We start from the raw sequence: 23,738 nt of genomic DNA, 5'->3' as shown, positions 1-23,738 counted from the left end.
TGTTATCTAGCCGTAGCCACTTAGACTGAAAAATAATGGCATAAGTGATGTGATTTATGGCTCTCACATGATTCAGCCTGGGAGGCTAACCAATGATACCATTAAAGATGTGGAAATTGTTCTCATATTTTTGCTTTTCTAATTCTTTCAGTTTTTGGCAGTCTTTTCTTGCCAGTTTTGCTATTCAGAGTCCTGTTAGACATTTCTTTCAGGATCCACACCTCTTCGCGTTAAGAAGGAAAAGGTAGCCTATCCACTGGGCATTATCCTGTTCTTGATTATCATGGATAACCTGGAGGAGGAGCAAAGAAAGGAGTCGCAACGCTTGAGGCACCATGGCCGGAAGCTCCAGCGAAGTCGCTACTACCCCCACCCCCCCCCAGAGATTGTATAGGGAGCAAATGTCATTTGAGGCAATGTCGGAGGAGCTGTCCGTGCACAGACTGTGCTTCACCAAGAAAGCAATTGGCCACCTCTGCGAAATTCTGCATGAACCGCTGAAGCTGTGGTCTACTTCCCACAGGGCCTTGTCAGTGGGAATGTAGATGATGAAGGCCCCAATTTCTATGGCTCTGGTTCTTCCCAATCAGGGACTGCTGACCTCTGTATCATCAGCCAAGGAGCTGTGAGGACCTGCATTCAACATGTGACAGATACCTTCTTTAGCAGGACATCCGACTTCACTAAATATGGCATATCCCCTGCGGAGCAAAGAGACAGGGTCATCAACTTCCACAAGCTTGCTGGCTTTCCCAGGGTGCAGGAGACTAGCGATGGGATCCATGCTGAGGGCTCCAGTTGAGGAACCTCTTGCTTTCATCAACAGGGAGGAGTTCCACTCACTAAATGTGCCAATTGTCTGCAATACCCAACGAAGGGTCCGACACGTTAACTGAGTACCAAGGAAATGTTTGTCCTTCGCCACTCCACTGTCCATGCCGTTCAGCAGGGAGGGACAAGGAGGCAGATGGATCTTGGGGGACAAGGCCTACCCCCTAAAGCCATCGCTGATCACACCATTCTGCAATACCAACAGTGCAGCACAGCAAAGATACAACTGCACACATGCGGCGACCTGGCAGGCGCTGGAAAGGATCATCGGGGTGCTTGAAGCACGGGTTTGGTGCTTGGACAGGTCAGGAGGTGGTCAGGTCAGGTCAGTACGCCCTGATAAAGTGTCAAAGATCATAGTGGTCTGCTGCAGACTACATTATTGTGCCCTGCAGGAAGGGCTTAGCCGAGACTTGGCAGACGAGATGCCCGTTAAAGCAGAGGATCCCGACCTGCATGTCCTTGGGCCCAGAAGTAGTGGCTTTATGGAGGAAGTCATGATGGCAGTGGCCAGGGGTGCCAGAGAGCAGCTGGTGGCTCAGGTGTTTGGACAATAATAATCCTCCCGTGCCTCATTTCCCCCCCATCCCCCCACCGCCCTTCCCCGAACATTACATCAGCTGAATGGAGCTGCAACGGGAAGTCTGAAACAATTACACCATGGACTAATCCCTGTGGGGCTGTGAACACAAAGAAAGACAGGCAAGATTGTAACAAACAACTGAACTTTTATTCAGTAGAACAGTGAAATGTAACAAACATTCAGCAAACATAACAGTGTAAAACCAGATGACAACGCAGGAGCTGTAAACTTTTTTCCATAACTAATATTAGGAAAATATTTAATCATCAAGAGAAGACTACTGAAAATTGAACTGTTTTAAAACTGAATGACATAAATGGCGAGGTCATGCCCCTCTACATACAGCAATGTGTAGGGGTAGCAATGCAGCAGGTGTAATTAAGGTGTGATTAAGAGGGGAAAAATAGAGTATGAGAGTAAACTTGCAAGGAACATAAAAGCTTCTACAAGTATATAAAAAGAAAAAGATTAGTGAAGACAAATGTAGGTCCCTTACAGTCAGAAACGGGAGAATTTATAATGGGGAACAAGGAAACGGCAGAGCAATTAAGCAAATACTTTGGTTCTGTCTTCACGGAAGAGGACACAAATAACTTCCCAGAAATGCTAAGGAACCAAGGGACTAGTGAGAAGGAGGAATTAAAGGAAATTAGTATTGGTAAAAAAATAGTGCTGGAGAAATTAATGGGACTGAAAGCCGATAAGTTCCCGGGCCCTGATAATCTGCATCCCAGAGTACTGAAAGAGGTAGCCATGGAAATAGTGGATGCATTAGTTGTCATCTTCCCAAATTCTATAGATTATGGAACAGTTCCTGCAGATTGGAGGGTGGCAAATGTAACCCCACTATTTAAAAAAAAGGAGGGAGAGAGAAAACAGGGAACTACAGACCGTTTAGCCTAACATCAGTAGTAGGGGAAATGCTAGAGTCTATTATAAAGGATGTGCTAACAGGACAATTAGAAAATATCAACGGGATTAGACAAAGTCAACATGGACTTATGAAAGGGAAATCATGTTTGACAAACCTACTGGAGTTTTTTGAGGATTTATCTGGTAGAATAGATAAGTGGATGTGGTTTATTTCGATTTTCAGAAGGCCTTTGATGAAGTCCCACATAAGAGCTTAGTGTGCAAAATTAAAGCACATTGGATTGGGGGTAATATACTGGCATGGATTGAAAATTGGTTAACAGACAGGAAACAGAGTAGGAATAAATGGGTCTTTTTCGGGGTGGCAGGCAGTGACTAGTGGGGTGCCGCAGAGAACAGTGCTTGGGCCCCAGCTGATCACTTCTTAACACCTCGAGAATTTTCAGTTAATCAGAGAGAACCAGCATGGATTTGTGAAAGGTAGGTCGTGCCTGACAAACCTGATTGCATTTTTTGAAGAGGTGACTAAAGTAGTGGACAGGGGAATGTCAATGGATGTTATTTATATGGACTTCCAGAAGGCATTTGATAAGGTCCCACATAAGAGACTGTTAGCTAAGATAGAAGCCCATGGAATCGAGGGAAAAGTACGGACTTGGTTGGGAAATTGGCTGAACGAAAGGCGACAGAGAGTAGGGATAATGGGTAAGTATTCACATTGGCAGGATGTGACTAGTGGAGTCCCGCAGGGATCTGTCTTGAGGCCTCAATTATTCACAATATTTATTAACGACTTAGATGAAGGCAAAGAAAGTCTCATATCTAAGTTTGCTGATGACACAAAGATTGGTGGCATTGTAAGCAGTGTAGATGAAAACATTACAAAGTGATATTGATAGATTAGGTGAATGGGCAAAACTGTGGCAAATGGAATTCAATGTAGACAAATGTGAGGTCATCCACTTTGGATCAAAAAAGGATAGAACAGGGTACTTTCTAAATGGTAAAAAGTTAAAAACAGTGGATGTCCAAAGGGACTTCGGGGTTCAGCTACATCGATCATTGAAGTGTCATGAACAGGTGCAGAACATAATCAATAAGGCTAATGGAATGCTGGCCTTTATATCTAGAGGACTGGAGTACAAGGGGGCAGAAGTTATGCTGCAGCTGTACAAAACCCTGGTTAAACCGCACCTGGAGTACTGTGAGCAGTTCTGGGCACCACACCTTCGGAAGGACATATTGGCCTTGGAGGGAGTGCAGCGTAGGTTTACTAGAATGATACCCGGACTTCAAGGGTTAAGTTATGAAGAGAGATTACACAAATTGGGGTTGTATTCTCTAGAGTTTCGAAGGTTAAGGGGTGATCTGATAGAAGTTTATAAGATATTAAGGGGAACAGATAGGGTGGACAGAGAGAAACTATTTCTGCTGGTCTGGGATTCTAGGAGTAGGGGGCACAATCTAAAAATTAGAGCCAGACCTTTCAGGAGTGAGATTAGAAAACATTTCTACACACAAAGGGTGGTAGAAGTTTGGAACTCTCTTCCGCAAACGGCAATTGATACTAGCTCCATTGCTAAATTTAAATCTGAGATAGATAGCTTTTTGGCATCCAAAGATATTAAGGGATATGGGCCAAAGGCAGGTAAATGGAGCTAGATCACAGATCAGCCATGATCTTATCAAATGGCGGAGCAGGCACGAGGGGCTGAATGGCCTGCTCCTGTTCCTATGTTCCTAGCTATTCACAATATATATCAATGATTTGGATGAGGGAACCAAATGTAATATTTCCAAGTTTGCTGGCGACACAAAACTAGGTGGGATCGTGAGTTGTGAGGAAGATGCAAAGAGGCTTCAAGGCGATTTGGACAAGTTGAGTGAGTGGGCAAATACATGGCAGATGCAGTATAATGTGGATAAATGTGAAGTTATCCACTTTGGAAGGAAAAACAAAAAGGCAGAGTATTATTTAAATTGTGATAGATTGGGAAATGTTGATGTACAAAGGGACCTGGGTGTCCTTGTACACCAGTCACTGAAAGCAAACATGCAGGTGCAGCAAGTAGTTAAGAAGGCAAATGGTATGTTGGCCTTCATTGCAAGAGGATTTGAGTACAGGAGCAAGGATGTCTTACTGCAGTTATACAGGGCCTTGGTGAGACCACCTGGAGTATTGTGTGCAGTTTTGGTCTCCTTACCTCAGAAAGGATATACTTGCCATAGAGGGAATGCAGCGAAGGTTCATCAGACTGATTCCTGGGATGGCAGGACTGTCGTATGAGGAGAGATTGGGTCGTCTCGGCCTGTATTCACTCGAGTTTAGAAGAATGAGACAGGATCTCATTGAAACATAAAATTCTGACAGGGCTAGACAGACTGGATGCAGGGAGGATGTTTCCTCTGGCTGGGGGTTCCAGAATGAGGGGGTCACAGTCTCAGGATACGGGGTAGGACATTTAGGGCTGAGATGAGGAGAAATCTCTTCACTCAGAGGGTGGTGAACTTGTGGAATTCTCTATCAGAGAAGGCTGTGGAGGCCAAGTCACTGAATATATTTAAGAAGGAGCTCGGTAAGATTTCTAGAAACAAAAGGCATCAAGGGGTATGGGGAGAGAGCAGGAATATAGTATTGAGATAGAGGATCAGCCATGATCATATTGAATGGCAGAGCAGGCTCGAAGGGCCGAATGGCCTACTCCTGCTCCTATTTTCTATGTTTATGTAACAAGGAAGGTGGCAGAGCACTAAAAAGCCAGCAGTGGTAACACTGTGATGAGCTCGTCAATTATAAAGTTGTGCATAGTACTAGCTATTGTGCAAAAAAACATTTTAAATGGAAATTTCTTCAACAAACCAATTTTTCAAAAAACCTGTCAGCATAATTGCTTCTAAATGTAACAACAACAATTTTTATTTCAAACTGTAATGATTTACAAACTGGACAATTCTGCAGTCTAAAGGGTGATTGACAAACTGCTGAGGGTGAAAATGAGCAAGAGCAGGTGGGAGATGCCACACTCCTTTGTGACCCCACGCTTCCTCCCTGGGCATGAACACTGCCTTGGGCCAAATTGACGGCCTCTGATTCCCACGTGTTGACCGGGATCAAGAGGTTGGGTAGTGGCGGCGGGGGGAGGGGTGTCCCAATGCTGTTCCGAAGGAACATGAGGCAGAGGTGTGATTTGACTACTGGCAGCAGCCTTCTGTGTGAGCTGCTGTCACCGGAGGTGGGTTGGTCTGCGAGGTAAGTCATTGGCTGCGCTGCAAAAAAAGTCCCTGAAAGAATGAAAGAAAGAAAGAACTTGCATTTATATAGCACCTTTCACGACCTCAGGACGTCCCAAAGCGCTTTACAGTCAATTAAGTTTGAAATGTAGTCACCGATGTAGTGTAGGAAACGTAGCAGCCAATTTGCATACAGCAATGAGATAATGACTAGATCATCTGTTTTGGTGGTGTTGGTTGAAGGATAAATATTGACCAGGACACCGGGAGAACTCTCCTGGACTTCTTCAGATAGTGCCGTGGGATCTTTTGCATCCACCTGAGAGATTTAACGTCTAACTTCCACCAATGCAGCACTCCCCCAGCACTGTACTGAAGTGTCAGCATAGATTATGTGCTCAAGTCTCTGGAAAAGAAAATTGGGTGCAGTAAATCGGGCTGCTGATTCGCTATCAGCCCATTTTGCGCTACTGGCATTGACCAATTTCACCCCCTATGTTTTCAATAAACAACACTTTTTAAAAAAAATAGTATTGTCCTCGAGACCGAACTGACAATATGATACTGTACTGATGCAGGAAGTTTTTAAAAAATTGTAATTTTTCTGAGTGAAGATTTTTCCTGGCCTATACTCTGGATTGCTAATTGAATTTTTGATCATTATCTCAAGAAATTAAGAACTGTGTTTGCCTTTGGCACTTGTGACATCAAAGCTTAATCTGTCCAGAACTAAACCAATTTGAATTGTGATTTAGGGAGTACTGGATTATTTAGATGTGCTCTCATTTTTCAGTGTAATATACGCAGGGAGGTATAACTATAAACCTTTGAGGGCTGCAGAAAAGGGCGTGTTTACTCTCAAAAGATAAATGTTAGAAGATTGCAATATTTATTTTATTCCACAAATACTACGAATTAAGAAGTTATTCTTGTTTTCAAACGGGCCTAATTCTACAAAACAGTTGTCTTCAGAAAATCATGTTGCAGACGTTCAGTTAAAGAGATGATATAGCATTTTTAAAAGGTAAACAATTTCAATGTTTAAAGGATTAACAGTGCTTACATACATTGTTTATAGCCCTTTACGTTCTTTGCTGCGATTATAAAAATGCTGGTATGAATTTTAAGGTAAAGTAGCTAACATTTTTCTTTGCTAACTTGTTCCCTTAACTGTCATAAACCTTCCAGAACCTCATATGTTCCGATGAAAAATGTATTTTGAGGTAATGAAGCAATGAATGACATGTTGGCTGTACAAGCCTCGGTATCATTCATGCTGCCTGAAGATACTTTGTTCAGGTTCATGTTTTATGCCAGTACTGAAGGATTAATGAAAACACTAGTAAACTTATAGGGACATTCTATTCATTATGACTTTGATTTATCGCAGCACTTTAATGAGTTTAGCAATTACTGTGTGCAGATGAAACAAATCCAAGAAGCAGAGCTAAAAGCTTCAGCAGCCCAACGAGAAGTAGAGTTACTACAGATCTCCCTCCGTCAGCAGAAAGAAAAAGTGCAGCAGCTGCAAGAGCTTCTTGCTTGCAGAGAGCAAGCGCACAGGTACTGGGAGTAATGACTTCAGGATTGATATTAAGTTGCATAATTGAATAGAACTCCTGTTTTTCGTTTGGTAATTAGCTGTACCAGAAGCTATCATATACTACTAAATAAAGATCAATAATTCTGTAAAGAACCACTAATTTTAAACCCTTTTTAAAACTTGCACACTAATGGATTTACTTTTTTTTTACATTCAATTAAATAGCTTCTGGCATTGTGATTGACAGGCTGGCTGCCGACAGGAGCTGCAACGCAATGGGTCGGGGGGTTGGGGGAGAAAGAGAGAGAGCAAGACGTCATCCATAGCTGGAACGGAAGATCCGGGGGGGGTGGGGAAAAAGTGGAAGATCGCGGGGGGGGGGGGGGGGGGAGAAGAGTTGAAGATCGGGGGGGGGGAAAGAGTGGAAGATCGGGGTGGGGGGAAAGAGTGGAAGATCGGGGGGGGGGAAAGAGTGGAAGATCGGGGGGGGGGAAAGAGTGGAAGATCGGGGGGGGGAAGAGTGGAAGGTCGGGGGGGGGGGGAAGAGTGGAAGGTCGGGGGGGAAAGAGTGGAAGGTCGGGGGGGGAAAGAGTGGAAGGTCGGGGGGGGAAAGAGTGGAAGGTCAGGGGGGGGAGGGAAGAGTGGAAGGTCAGGGGGGGGAAAGAGTGGAAGGTCGGGGGGGGAGGGAAGAGTGGAAGGTCGGGGGGGGGGGAAAGAGTGGAAGGTCGGGGGGGGAGGGAAGAGTGGAAGGTCGGGGGGGGAAAGAGTGGAAGGTTGGGTGGGGGGAAGAGTGAAAGGTCGGGGGGGAAAGAGTGAAAGGTCGGGGGGGGGGAAGAGTGGAAGGTCGGGGGGGGAAAGAGTGGAAGGTCGGGGGGGGAAGAGTGAAAGGTCGGGGGGGGAAAGAGTGGAAGGTCGGGGGGGGAAAGAGTGGAAGGTCGGGGGGGGAAAGAGTGGAAGGTCGGGGGGGGAAGAGTGGAAGGTCGGGGGGGAAGAGTGGAAGGTCGGGGGGGAAGAGTGGAAGGTCGGGGGGGAAAGAGTGGAAGGTCGGGTGGGGGGGAAGAGTGGAAGGTCGGGGTGGGGGGGGAAGAGTGGAAGGTCGGGGTGGGGGGAAGAGTGGAAGGTCGGGGGGGGGAAAGAGTGGAAGGTCGGGGGGGGGGGGAAGAGTGGAAGGTCGGTGGGGGGGAAGAGTGGAAGGTCGGGGGGGGAGGGAAGAGTGGAAGGTCGGGGGGGGGAAGAGTGGAAGGTCGGGGGGGGAAGAGTGGAAGGTCGGGGGGGGGAAGAGTGGAAGGTCGGGGGGGGAAGAGTGGAAGGTCGGGGGGGGGAAAGAGTGGAAGGTCGGGGGGGGGGGGAAGAGTGGAAGGTCGGGGGGGGGGGAAGAGTGGAAGGTCGGGGGGGGGGGGGAAGAGTGGAAGGTCGGGGGTGGGGAAGAGTGGAAGGTCGGGGGGGGGAAGAGTGGAAGGTCGGTGGGGGAAGAGTGGAAGGTCGGGGGGGGAAGAGTGGAAGGTCGGGGGGGGAAGAGTGGAAGGTCGGGGGGTGGGAAGAGTGGAAGGTCGCGGGGGAGAAGAGTGGAAGGTCGCGGAGGGGAGAGTGGAAGTTCAGGGGGGGTGAAGAGGGGGGAGATCAGAGTGGGGGATGTCGGACATCGGAGCAGGGTGAGGTTGATTTTGTGTTTTTAACTTCGTGCAATGGTTTTTTTATTTAATTTATTTTGTTTCTTCTTGCCTGATCCGGCTCTTACGCCTGGTTTGACCAGGCGTGAATCAGAAGCCGTGGGAAAGTTGCCCAGGTAAGTTAAAAATCCTTCTAACTACCTAATATATCACAAGTAAAGTGCCTTAAGTACATTCGGTTCTTTAACTATCATCTCGCCAGCTTTAATTGCCAGCGGGACTTCCGGATTCGGCACACCCGAGCGCACACAGGTGCGTCCGTGGGGGATTCGGAAGTCGGCAGGTTGGAGCCGGCTTCCGAACCCACTCTGCATTTCTGCAATTTTCGCAGCCCCCCTGCCCCCAACGCACCTGCAATTTATGTGTAAAATCGTGCTCATGGTGTTTTGATATTTTTATTATCTGTGCTTCTATGTATAGATTTTGTTTGCCTAACTGCAGTTATGGGCCTATCCTTAATTTATATTTTTTGGATGAATTTTGTTTAGTGTCACTAAGATGAAGCACGTCAATTTTAAGGCTAGAAAAGTGTATGTTTCAGCAGCACCTTCAGAATAGCACCTGCCAGTGCATCATTACAGATTTTTCCATTTCCCACCTCAGCCGCCTTTCTCGGTGAGCTTGACAATTTGTGCATAATTAAGGCCAGTTTTCTTTTCTGTCCTGTGGAGCTGCATCTACCAGGAATTGTGTTTTGACCTGCTAGACTCAGATTGAAATCTTGCAACCCATAGATGGACTTTTATTCCCGTGGGATGAATAAATAAAAACAATTGGGTAAATTTCCATATTTAACACTCCTGACACAGAGCTTTGTGGACTGGAAGCACATATCATTTGTCCATGAGCAGTGCATGATTTTCCAGTTTGCACTCCTGGCACCAGGAGAGATGCAGGTGAAAATTTACCCCATTGTTTTTATCCCATAGGTTGGATTCAAACAGGAGAAAATGAAAAATGTGCTTGTCGATGGTCACCCAAAATCTTAGTGGCCATTGTTTAGCCATTTAGTAAATTGTCACCTTCTAATTTTAACATGTTTCTCTTACTTCTGTTGTTATATGTACAGGAACACCCCAGATGGCTCAGTGGCTTAATAATAATAGAAATAATATTTGCATTTATATAGCACCTTATGACATCAAAACATTTCAAAACGCTTCATGCATTGAATTACTGCAGTGCAACTGTGTCACTTTGCTCAAGATAGAGGGTTCCCACTCTTGAACCCTACTGAAAGTTTGTTGAGGTTGTGTGAGGACAGGATCAGGCTCAGTTATAGATAAATATGTATGTGAATCCAGAATACCTATTTTTTAAAAAAAATAGTTCTTGTGGGAGACGCTAGCAAAACTGCATTTATTGCCCATTCCTAGTTGCCCTGAGAACATGGTGATGGATCCTCTCCTTGAACTGATGCAGTCCTGTGCTGATCATACTCCCATAATGGTGTTAAGCAGGTAATTCTGAAATTTTGGCCCAGCGACTATGAACAACAATGTATATGTCCAAGTTAGGCTAGCGTATGACTTGGAGGAGAACTTGAAGGTGATGGTGTTCCTGTGACATTGTTGCTTTTGTCCTTTTTAATGATAGATATTGCAGGGCTGGGAGATGCTGTCGAAATAAGCTTAATGGTTGCGTGACTGCATATTGTAGATAGTTACAGTCACGGTGTACCGGTAGAAGGAGTGAAAGCTCATGCCTGCCCATTTGTTTGTGAGATCTGTTAATAATCTGTGATTACAAGTGGCATTTTTTGTCAGCAAGATGATTTTTCAAAATGTTAACTAATTTCCTAACGCCAGATAAGACACTTTGTGCCGTTGCATCACATGATCCACTGAACGTGTTATTAAAATACCTAATCCATTCAATAACAGATTTGTAACTAAAATGCTTTAATTTTTTGTATTACTGCCAAAGGAAAGATGGTGGGGGCTGTGGGGAATTTTCTATCCTGAATTTTCTTTCCTTTGAGAATGATGTATCCATTCTATCTAGGTATCTTTAAACTGAGGATTTTTTTTCTTTGGATGCCTAAGTCCTAGCATTTATGTTTAGATACTGAACAAATCACAGAATGTAGCTAGAATCAAACTGAAAATTAGTCAATGGTAGTACTTGGTGTTTATTAGTGAGGCTTTAATTTTGTACTGTCCTAGTCCTTGCATTTGTAGAAGTTTATTTGTGATAATTTTGAGGGAAACAAAGGAAAATAGGATGATAAATGTGGCTTTTTAAAATTAAGAGATATAATTTAAATAGTTGGCATTTATTTTAGCCAGTCTAGTGGCAATTAAAACTGTAAAATAAGATTAGACAGGTTAATTTTATATTGTTACATGTAATGAGTGTTGTGATATTATATGATTTGTGTAATGTATACATACTAGTGAAGATGAAGTAACCACACAATAGTAAATGTGTCTGTGTCAGTGTTTCCAGTGTACTTTCATTATAATACTGCAAATGGCTTTGCTGAGAGAATGAATTAATCTGGATTTGAGTTGATCAGACTTGAATATGTTCTGTTTTTAATTCAGCTTACTTCAATTTAAACAGGGTGCTCGACACATAAATTGAGCACTCCTGATATTCATTCATCTTACATTTTATAAAATATGTAAGTGTCTCTAATCAACAGCTGCAGTTTCTCATTTAGAAAGGAATGACTTAAATGGGACACTGAATATTTATGGGCAAGTAGTTGATTAGATTTAGCTGTTTGCTTTACTTAATGCATGACGGCTGTAATAGTAAGTAGCAGCAACTTCTTAACTAATTTAATTACGTTTATATATCATTTATCAATCTGTAACAAGGTTGGGAACTAAATATTCCAGGGTACTTGACTTTTTGAAAAAACAGACAAAATGGAAAAGGAAGGGGGTAGCTCTGATGATAAAGGATAACGTAAGGGCAGTAGTGAGAAAGGAACTTGGCTCGGAAGATCAGGAGGTAGAACCAGCATGGGTGGAGATAAGAAATAACAAGGGGCAGAAAACGCTGGTGGGATTAGTTTATAGGCCCCTTAACAGTAGTTATACTGTTGGACAGAGTATTAAGCAAGAAATAAGAGGAACTTGTAACAAACATAATGCAATAATTGTGGGGGACTTCAATCTCATAGACAGGGCAAATCAAATTGGCAAAACTAGTTTGGAGGACAAGTTCATGGTATGCATTCGAAACAGTTTCCTAGAACAATACATCATGAAACCAACCAGGGGACAGGCTATTTTAGATCATGTCTTGTGTAATGAGACTGGGTTAATTAGTAATCTCATAGTAAGGAGTCCTCTGGGGAAGAGTGATCATAATATGATACAATTTCACACTTAAGACCAAAACTAGAGTATTAAACTTAAATAAAGCCAATTACAAAGGGATGAGGGGTGAGTTAGCAAAGGGAGATTGGGAAATTAGATTAAAAGATATGATGGTAGATAAGCAATGGCGAACATTTAAAAAAAATTTCATAATTCTCAACGAATATACATTCCATTCAGAGATAAAAACTCCACGGGAAAAGTGATCCATCCGTGGCTATCAAAAGAAGTTAAGGATTGCATTAGATTAAAAGAAGAGGCTTATAATGTTGCCAGGAAGAGTAGTAAGCCTGAGGATTGGGAGGGTTTTAGAAACCAGCAAAGGATGACCAAAAAATTGATAAAGGGGGAGAAAATTGAATATGAGAGTAAACTAGCAAGAAATATAATAACAGATTGTAAGAGCTTCTACAAGTATGTAAAAAGGAACGGAGTAGTGAAAGTAAACATGAACCCCTTAGAGGCTGAGACAGGAGAAATTATAATGGGGAATGAGGAAATGGCAGAGATATTGAACAAATACATTGGGCTCAATTTTAAAAGGGCGGCAGGATGGCAGGGGCGGGGGGGGGGGGTCAATAGGTGCGCAGCAAACCCGACTAATAAAAACTTACCTTTTCCCCATGCGATTGAGACTTAATTGGTGGCCGTTAATCTTGTTTTCGGGTTTGCCATCCGAAAGCTGCGCAGTGGGCGGACTGGGCACCTGCATGACAGGCTGTCAGCTGGAGCATCTGGATTTAAAGGACCATTGCTCCGATGGATTTTGCTGGAGCAAAGAGCCAGAAGACCCAATGGAGCAGCACAGGGGCAAGGCTGTTCCAAGATTCAGCTATACTTCACTTCAGCTGCTACTGGCCAGGGTGAGGAGGAGGGGGGGGGTCTATTTTGCACGCGGACGGAAGGAAGTGCCCTGCCTCTGCCACCAAGAAGGCCTGGTTCGAGGTGGCAGAGGAGGTCACCAGCAGCATCAACATATTCCACACTTGGGTCCAGTGCAGGAAACGTTTCAATGACTTAACGAGATCATCAAAAGTGAGTACACTTACTGATTCTCCTACATTCTGTGGTGCACATCACCGGCACCCCTCCCCCCCAACTCATTCTGCACTGCCTAGACTACTCCATCACATCACTCCTCACACCCACTTAAGGCTCATCCTCAACTTACCTGCACTTCGTCAGCACTTCCTCACCTCCCCATTTGTGACCCCACCACTACCACTCACCCCAATCCTGACCCAATGTGATGTCTCTGTCTCATACTCACCCTCTGACGCACCTCTTTCACGGTCAGCCTCACCCAAAGCAATGCATTCATCGGTTGGCCACTTCATCATCACTCACTCACACACGTCTGTACTTTCTCCCCTTGTAGGGGAAGAGAGCGCAAAATGCACGCGAGAGGGCGAGGACTGGAGGGGGGCCACAACAAATAGTGGTCCTCACAGATGCAGAGGAGGAGGCCTGGCACCCCACAAACATCTGGTGACACAACTTTAACTTTCATCACACATCATGAATTGATGTTAAGAATGATTGGCATGTTGAACACCTCAGTCTGCTCATTGCAACATGACACATCTGTGATGGTGCTTATTATTGCCTTCTGTTCTTTTCCAGGCCCTTCAATGGCCGCAGTGACAGGAGAGAGCGATTCCTCAGAGGAGCTCCAAGCCTCTGAGGGCGCACTGTCACATCTTAGCGAGCCATCCACCAGCGCAGATACTCACACCTCGGTGGGTCCTAGTAGTCAGTTAATTGGTTTGGCACCTGGTGAGTCACCACACACAAGTGAGCACGAGCACACACTGATGGCAGGGGTAGCTGTGGAGAGTTCGCGTGGTGTGTGCCCTCCTCTCCAGGCTCTGCTCAGTTGGACGCAGATGCTAAACCCCGGGGACCATCCTTTGAAAGGAGAATGATCGAGGGGCAGCAGCACATTTGTGAGGTACTGGAACAGGTGCCACGCACACTCTCCACAATAGCGCAGAGGATGAAGAAATCTTTTGTGGTCACAAACAATAATGAGCATTAATGGAGTCATAAAAACATAGAAAATAGGAGCAACAGTAGGCCATTCGGCCCTTTGGGCCTGCTCCGCCATTCAAAATGATCGTCTAACTCAGTACCCTGTTTCCGCTTTTTCCCCTTATCCCTTGATCCCTTTAGCATTAAGAAATATATCTATCTCCTTCTTGAATACATCTAATGACTTGGCCTCCACTGCCTTCTGTGGTAGAGAATTCCACAGGTTCATCACCCTATGATTCCCCTTTCTGTTGATGAAAAGCCCTGGCTCGTGTGGAGGTGCTCAGATTGCTATATGCATGCAATCGATTGCACCCTGTACACATGGGAAGCCAGCCACAGAGTGGAATCCCACTGCCCTCTCCGTCTGGCCGAGGTCATCCATGGGAAAGTTGACGTATTGCGAGGCCCTGTGGAACAAGCCATCGGTGACCTGCCTTATGCACTTGTGTGCAGACGACTGAGAGACCCCGGCGATGTCACCGGTGGCAACCTGGAATGATCCAGAGGTGAAGAAGTTGAGGGCAGTGGTCTCTTTAACAGCAATGGGTAATGAGATGCCTCCAGGCCCAGCCGGAAGTAGCTCAGCATGAAGGAGGCTGCAGACGTCTGCGACTACCTGGCGACTCACTCTCGGCCTCCGTATGCACTGCTGCTCAGAGAGGTCCAGGAAGCTGAGCCTCGGTCTGTAGACCCTCTGACGAGGGTAGTGCCTCCTGTGACGTCGCTCCCTCTGCTGTTCCCCTCTGTGCACTTGTGCAGGTGCCTGTGACGCAGCGCTGTGTTGTGGAGCTGCGAGTGGCGGAAGTGCTCGCCATGCCTGGTGAGGATGATGATGTTCCTCATCCTCGGGTGTACTGGTGAATGCAGCCATCGCGCCCCCCCATCCTAATGGTGTCAGTTTGAGGGGATCCGAAAAGTTGGTAAATATTTGTAAACTGAACAATTTTGAGTGGAAACCAAGAATCTTCAGTCTAAGCAAAAAGGTGTCCCAGCCAAAAGTTTGTCTGAGAGAACTGAGTGCCCTGCTGCAATAACTCACCTTTTATCCCCATCTGTCAAACAGGCATTTAAATGTCCAAATGGCTGCCGGCTGAAACATGATTCCTTCACCATGGCATGTTTCACACAGCTTGGGAAACACGTTGAGGCAACGTTGAAATCGCTTGCCTTCAATCTAAATCACATTTATTCATATTTTAACGACTTTAACTAGTTGATTTAGTGGTTGAAATATTGTCCCGACAACTTTAATTGCTGGCGGGACTTCCGGGTTCGGGAACGACGCACACACACAGATGACTCTGGGGCGTGCGCGTTTTTCAGCATATTGAAGCCGGGATTTCTGCCCGCTCGAAAAATACACTATTTTCTTTGCCCCCCTCCCACCCCCAACTCACCCGCACTTTGCTTTTAAAATTGAGCTCTTTGTGTCTGTCTTCACACTAGAAGACACAAAAATCATACCAGAAATAGTGGGAATCCAAGGGTCTAAAGAGAGTGGGGAACTTAAAGTAATTAATATTAGTAAAGAAAAAGTACTGGAGAAATTAATGGGACTAGAAGCCAACAAATCTCCTGGACCTGATGGCCTACATCCTAGGGTTCTAAAAGAGGTGGCTGCAGAGATAGTGGATGCATTGGTTGTGATCTCCCAAAATTCCCTAGATTCTAGAACGGTCCAACAGGATTGGATGGTAGCAAATGTAACACTGCTATTCAAGAAAGGAGGGAGAGAGAAAACAGAGAACTACAGGCCAGTTAGCCTGACATCAGTCGTCGGGAAAATGCTGGAATCCATAATTAAGGACATAGTAACAGGGCACTTAGAAATCATAATATGACTAGGCAGAGTCAACACAATTTTATGAAAGGGAACTCCTGTTTGATAAATCCATTTGTAACTAGCAGGGTAGATAAAGGAGAACCAGTGGGTGTAGTATATTTGGATTTTCAAAAGGCATTCGATAAGGTGCCACACCAAAGGTTGTTACTCAAGATTAGGGCTCATGGGGTTGGGGGTAATATATTAGCATGGATAGAAGATTGGTTAAAGGACAAAGAAGAGAATAGGGTTAAACGTGTCATTTTCGGGTTGGCAGGCTGTAACTAGTGGGGTGCCGCAAGGATCGGTGCTTGGGCCTCAGCTATTTACAATCTATATTAATGACTTAGATGAAAGGACCGAGTGTAATGTATCCAAGTTTGCTGACGATACAGCTAAGAGGGAGCTTAGAGTGCATGTCCACAGAAACCTGAAGGTAGCAGGACTGGTACAAAAGGTGGTTAAGAAGGGATACTTTCCTTTATTAGCCGAGGCTTGGAATATAAGAGCAGGGAGGTTATGCTAGAACTGTATAAAACACTAGATAGAACACACTTGAGTACTGTGTACAGTTCTGGACACCACATTGCAGGAAAGATGTGATTGCACTCGAGAGGGTACAGAGGAGATTTACGAGGATGTTGCCAGGACTGTAGAATTTTAGCTACGAGGAAAGATTGGATGGGCTGGCATTGTTTTCTTTGGAACAGAGGAGGCTGAAGGGTGATTTAATTGAGGTGTATAAAATTGTGAGGCGCCTAGATAGAGTGGACAGGAAGGACCTATTTCCCATAACAGAGAGGTCAATAACCAGGGGTCATAGATTTAAAGTAATTGCTAGAAGGATTAGAGGGGAGGTGAGGAAAAACTTTTTCACCCAGAGGGTGGGGGCGGTCTGGAACTCACCACTTGAAAGGGTGGTAGAGGCAGAAACCCTCATTGCATTTAAAAGGTACTTGGATATGCACTTGAAGTGCCATAACCGACAAGGCTACAGACCAAGTGCTGGAAAGTTGGATTAGGCTGGGTAGCTCTTTTTCACCGACACGATGGGTGGAATGGCCTTCTTTGCTGTAAATTTTCTATGTTTCTATGGTGCAAAAGAAATTTGGTGATAGGAGGAAAGCCAACAAGGTCAATGACTCCAAAGGAAATTAATTCTGCACAGTACAGCATCATTGTTTGTTCAGCCAGTAGGGTTAGAAGAGTCCTGGTGCTGTAGCCACAGCTGACGAAAAATGTAAGAGGAAAGAAGTGAGTGTCATCTCAAAAGCATACCTTATAGAGAGGTAGTTTTCAGCATTGGTAAATGAATGAGCACATAAGCTTTGGAAACCTGCTGCATATAACAGTTTATCACTGCAGAAACAGGGCGACAACATAGTGTTAAAATAAGGTAGTTTTCCTAGTGTCCTGGCCAACATTTATCCCTCAACCAACACCACCAAAACTGGCTATTTATTTCATTCCATTTGTGTGACCTTGCTGTATGCAAATTAGTTGATGTAGTTGCTTACAAAACCAACAATAACTACACGAAAATAGTTCATTTGCTGTGTGTCACAAGGGACATTCTGAGGACACGAAAAGTGCTATATAAATGCAAGTTCTTTCTTTTTAATGTGGATCTTCTATTCTTAACATTGCTGACATGCCTTTTTTACAACATTTCGGCCACATTTAATTCTTATTGCTGGATAAACTGCCATCTTGAATGATTACAGTAGTAAATAAAGGCTGGGGTTCATCAACTGCCTGCTTTTCTAAAGCACGCTAATTTTAAATGTTTATATACATTTCATAGGCCTATGTAATGAGCAAGAGCCATGATCTTGCTGCTTTTTCAGAACAGTCTGATTTTAAAATTTCTCTGGTTTTAAGCAGTTTTCAATGTTGTAAATTAAACTGTACGTACAACATACGAACATACAAATTAAGAGCAGGAGTAGGCCATTCGGCCCCTCGAGCCTGCTCTGCCATTTGATTAGATCATGACTGATCTGATTGTGACCTCAATCCTACTTTCTGGTCTACCTACTATAACCTTTGACTCCCTTGTTAATCAGGAATCTATCTAACTCAGCCTTAAAAATATTCAATGACCCTGCCTCCACTGCTCTTTGGGGAAGGGAGTTCCACGGACTCATGACCCTCTGAGAGAAAAAAATTCTCCTTATCTCCGTCTTAAATGGGAGACCCCTTACTCTTAAACTGTGTCTCCTAGTTCTAGTCTCTCCCACAAGGGGAGACATCCTCTCAGAATCTACCCCTTCTAGTCCCCTCAGGATCTTATATGTTTCAATAAGGTCATCTCTCATTCTTCTAAACTCCAGTGTACACAGACCCAACTTGTCCAACCTTTCCTCATAAGATAACCCCCTCATCCCAGGAATCAGTCAAGTGAACCTTCTCTGAACCGCCTCTAAAGCAATTATGCCCTTTCTTAAATAAGGAGACCAAAACTGCACACAGTATTCTAGATGTGGTTTCACCAATGCTCTGTACAACTGTAGCAAAACATCTCTACTTTTATATTCCATTCCCCTTGCAATAATTGACAACATTCCATTTCCCTTCCTAATCACTTGCTGTACCTGCATTCTAACTTTTTGTGATTCATGTACTTAGGACACCCAGATCCCTCTGTACCTCAGAGCTCAGCAATCTCTCTCCATTTAAATAAGATACTGCTTTTCTATTCCTCCTGCCAAAGTGGTAAGTTCACATTTTCCCACGTTATACTCCATCTGCCAAATTTTTGCCCATTCATTTAATCTATCTATATCCCTTTGCAGACTCCTTATGTCCTCTTCACAACTTACTTTCCTACCTACCTTTGTGTCATCAGCAAATTTAGTAACCATACATTCGGTCCCTTCATCCAAGTCATTGATATAGATTGTAAATAGTTGAGACCCTGGCACTGATCCCTTTGGCACTCCACTCATTACATCTTGCCAACCTGAAAATGACCCATTTATGCCTACTCTCTGTTTCCTGTTAGCTAACCAATCCTTTATCCATGTTAATACGTTACCCCCTACACCATGAGCTCTTATTTTGTGTAGTAGCCTTTGATGTAGCAACTTGTCAAATGCCTTCTGGAAATCCAAGTACACCACATCCACAGGATCCCCTTTATCCACATTGCTTGTTACTTCCTCAAAGAACTCTAATAAATTAGTCAAGCACGATTTCCCTTTCACAAAGCCGTGTTGACTCTGCCTGATTGCACGGAGATTTTCTAAGTGCCCTGCTTTAACCTCCTTAATAATAGATTCTAGCATTTTCCCTATGACAGATGTTAAGCTAACTGGCCTGTAGTTTCCTGCTTTCTGTCTCCCTCCTTTCTTGAATAGAGAAGTTACATTCGCTATTTTCCAATCTGATGGGACCCTTCCAGAATCTGGAAAATTAATACCAATGCACCTATTATTTCTGCAGCCACTTGTAAGACCCTAGGATGAAGTCTGTCAGGACCTGGGGACCTATCAGCTGTTAGTTCTAATAATTTTTTCAGAACCCTCTCTCTGGTGATTTTAAATGTTTTAAGTTCCTCCCTCCCTTTCACCTCTTGATTCACGATCTGTATAACAGATCATTTAAATAATCAAGTTGATGTCAAGCCTCTTTACATTCATGGACTCATTGCCATAATGATGTAGTAATAGAACATAGTAATACTGGATATTAAATATTATAGTGGGGTTTCTTTGGTATGGTTTTTTTGTAGCAGTAGCACTTTATAGGCTTATCTAATAAGTAACAAATATTATTGATATGATATTAGCTCTAATATGAGTGCTCCAGTTTCTCAAACAAACATCAGCTAATTCCATTTATCCTGTTCAACTTTGAAAGGTTGATTTTTCTATTGTGAGCACTACTTTATAGATAGGTAGAAAGTAAGGAATTAAATAATGAAAAGACAAAGAAATATAAATGAAGTAAGATTGAAAGAAAGAAGGTTTATGAGAAGTGAAACCTAACTGGACTGTAATAATTAGAAAAGAACTGGTCCAATCCTGACTTTCGGTGGTTGTATTCCCATTCGGTTATGTCCCCATCCTACACTTCCATCTCCAGGATTAACCGCTGCTCTTTCTAAATCTAATCCTTGGAGGAGGTCACTGGCCCTCTCAAATACAAGCACAATTAATATATAAAATTGCAAAACTCCTGTGTAATAACCCCTCACCAGCTTCCCTGGGCCATGAAGATGATTTTATTTTAAGTCTTCAGCATATCTAATAGCAGCGCAGGAAGTAACCTGAAAAAGCGCTTTTCCTTGCAGATGACATGTTGTTGGATTGTATGCTGGAAGGTAATCATAGGCCCGATAATTCACCACTCACTTCTAATTCACCACACACTCTTGTTTTGTTTGGGAAATGTTGTATATATTGTTTGCTTTATTTTAGTTTAAAGTAGATTCAAAATATGTAGCATTATCAGTTGTGTAAAATGATTAAAGCAAAAGCATTTCTTCCATAGGAAAGAAGTAGAATCCAGAGTTACATTGAGCGGACCAGAATTTCAAGTTGCTTTGTCCAGAGAGGTAGCAAAAGAAGAAGAGAGACATGCTCAGCAATTGAGAGGATACCAAGAAAAAATTGATCTATTAAACCAGCAGTATATTATTTTGGAGGATGAATTTCGTATGGCTCTTACCATTGAAGCAAATCGATTTAAAGAGGTAATTAAAGGTCATAATGATATTTTTAGGAAAAGCAGTCTACAGCCCATAAGAATCAGATAAATTAAGATTTAATGCCCACATTGACAATTATCATTGAAATACTTAAAGGTGGTCAAAATGTATAAAATTGTTTGCATCCATTTCAGGCAATTAAGTTGTATATAGAAGTAAAGATTTTTGGCTATGACTTGTCAGCTAGATCAGTAAAGATGTCTTGTCTGCTTCATTATAACACTCCTGGTTATTTATGTAATGTACATTATTTCAGCTGTAGTTCAAAAAATAATAAAGAATTGACAACAGACCCAGCAGCTACACAAGGCACGGTCTTAATATATATTAAAAGGATTAGAAGAGGAGAGGGATTTAGGGGTTCAAATACACAAATCTTTAAAAACGAGAGGACAAGTTGATCAAAAAAATACATATGAGAATTCTGGATTTTATTAATAGGGGTATACAGTACAAAAGCAAAGGTGTAATGCTGAACCTATATAAATCATGGGTTAGGCTGCAGTTAGAATATTGTGCCCAGTTTTGGATGTCCTACTGTAGGAAGGAGGTAAAGGCCATGGAAAGGGCACAGAAGATGATACCATGGATAAGTCACTTCAATTATGAGGAGAGACTAGAGAAACTGGGGCAATTTTCCACTTGAATTTAGAAGATTAAAGGGAGGTGTTCAAAATTATAAGTTTTTTTGAGAAGGTAAATTAAGAAAAACAATTTCTGCTGGTTGGTGAATTAGTAACTAGAGGACAGAAATTTAAGACCAGCACCAAAAGAATAAAGGGAAAAGTTAGAATCTTGTTTTAAGTTCATAATAACCTTTAAAAAGGAAGTGGATAAATATTTGAAACAGAAAAATGAAGCAGTTAAGGGAAGGAACTAAGTGGATAACTCCAGGGCTAATTAAAATTTGGGCTAAGAAAGAAACTGCCTCATGCATTGAAATAAATTCTGTGTACCCATTCCTGTGACTTTTATGAGTTATTGAGCCTGACAGTGCAAGCGAGAAGAGTTAAAAAGAACAGAGAACCTTACCCTTGATGAGCGGGAAAAAAAGAGAAAAAAAATTATAATAGCGTTGGCATTAGCAAATTATTGGTGACAAAAATCATAATAATAACAATGTTATCACCAACAAAATCAATTAAGGAAAACAGCTCCTTTACTTTTGGAAAGTGAACAATATCCTGAGCGTTTAATTAAAATAAACTCAGCATCTGTAGCAAAAGTGCACCAACAGGCCTTTCTGTCCTAACCTACAAGGTGATTTTATTTTTATATTACAAGATCATTATTGATGAGGAAGGCCTTATGGTCCATTCTGATTCATCCGTTCAGTAAGTACCCACAGTCTCCCCGTTGTAGCATCCAATTGTTTCTTAAATTATTCCAGGGATTTTGCCTCAACTCTTCTACCGGAAAGCCCATACCATGTGTTCATTACTCTGTGTGAAGAACTGATTAACTTCCTGATATCAATCCTAATTTTTCCTTTTACTAATTTGAACTTGTGTCCTATTGTCCTACTTCCTCAATTTAGTATGAAATAATATTCTGGATATATGCTTTCCACACCATTTGCCTTTTTTTTTTGTTGCTCATCAAGGTTAAGGTTCTCAGGGCTGGGAAATGGAATTCTATTTTCCTTTTGAATCAGGATCAAATATTCCTAATTTAGGCGTAGATGGGCCTGCTAGTATGGAGTTTGGATTTCTTGCACATTGTCACTGAAGAGCCCTGCTGTCCTAAAACTTTGTGGTGACATGTAAGGCAGATCAGTTTTAATCCTCGGAGTGTATATTACAAGTATTTATACTGTTTGAAAATATTTAATATTCAAAAGTATACCCAAATATATCAACTTAGTGTCAGACAGTGGGAGTTTAAATCTCAGTATTCAGGCTACATTCTATTCTTGGGTCCTAAACATGACATGAAAGTAGAATATAGTGGTGTACACTGCCAAATATCCAGCTTTTATGGAGGAAGTTCTACATTGACTTCAATGGTAAATAATTTTGCACAAGAAAAGTGGTAACAATAGAGAAATGACCACTCTATAGAGACGGCTGTGAGTACAATTAACGCTGTACCATGTTCTGATTTATGTGTACTCTGTAATCATATCTTTCTTTAAAAAAAAAACAGGTAAAGAGTGGCTTTGATCACGTGACAGCAGAACTAGCAAACTACAAACAGGCCCTTGCTCAGTCACAGCAGAAGGAGAAACAGTCAGGGACTTTGGTTCAGGAGCTGACCACCATGGTGAAAGAGCAGAAAGCTAAAATAGCAGAACTGGCAAAATCCAAACAGGAAACAATTTCAGAGCTTAAGGTAAATTGGACTATGTAATAACTTGAGGTGTTCAATAGATAATGAATATATTGATATTGAACAGTTGTCATTCTAATAGTATCTATGTATCTCATACTGTTGTTTGACTGACATCTGTTCTATTTATTGTTGGATAAAGAGGACAGACTAAGTATGTTTTTAATCATATTCCCTCTGTTACTTTACCTTATTTTAACAAGCACATATTTCAGAAAATAAAACCAGAAAATATTGGCAATGCAGAACAGGTCAATTGATATCCAGAAGAAAAAAGATAGGTTAATATTTTGGATGAATGAGCGTACCTAAAATGTTAACTGATTTTTCTCTTTCACATGCTCGAGCTTCCTGGATGACTAAAGATATAGAGATTAAAATGAAACAGAAAAAGGATGTTTATGATAAATGTAAGGATCATAATATAACAGAGAACCAGGCTGAGTACAATAGAGATCTACAAAAGGAAATAAGAGGGGCAGAGAGTATGAGAATAGATTAGCGGCTAGCATAAAAGGGAACCCAAAAGTCTTCCATAAACATAAATAGTAAAAGGGTAGTCATAGGAAAGGTGGGGCCAATTAGGGACAAGAAAGGAGATCTTCTTGTGGAAGCAGAGGGTATGGCTGAGGTAATGAATTAATACTTTGCATCGGTCTTCACTGGAGAAGAGGATGCTGCCAATGTAGCAGTAAAGGAGGAGGTAGTAGCAATACTGGAGAGGGTAAAAATAGATAAAGGGGAAGTACTTAAAAGATTGGCAATACTCAAAGTAGAAAA

General features: G+C 42.7%; 1 protein-coding gene across 3 annotated transcripts in view; it reads left to right on the top strand.

Moving 5' to 3' along the window:
- The window catches only part of lrrcc1 (leucine rich repeat and coiled-coil centrosomal protein 1), a 165,141-nt gene that overhangs the window by 92,536 nt on the left and 48,867 nt on the right, over positions 1-23,738 (top strand). For all 3 annotated transcript variants that reach the window (XM_067979529.1, XM_067979530.1, XM_067979531.1), the window contains 3 exons: positions 6,942-7,081; positions 20,414-20,615; positions 22,776-22,961. In XM_067979529.1, coding sequence (XP_067835630.1) covers positions 6,942-7,081; positions 20,414-20,615; positions 22,776-22,961 — 528 coding nt within the window. The remainder of the gene's footprint in view (positions 1-6,941; positions 7,082-20,413; positions 20,616-22,775; positions 22,962-23,738) is intronic.

The sequence above is a fragment of the Heptranchias perlo genome, chromosome 3 (assembly GCF_035084215.1).
Source record: "Heptranchias perlo isolate sHepPer1 chromosome 3, sHepPer1.hap1, whole genome shotgun sequence".
Taxonomy (NCBI): domain Eukaryota; kingdom Metazoa; phylum Chordata; class Chondrichthyes; order Hexanchiformes; family Hexanchidae; genus Heptranchias; species Heptranchias perlo.
The sequence above is the reverse complement of the archived record's forward strand: the minus strand, read 5'-3'. Positions and strand labels throughout refer to the sequence as shown.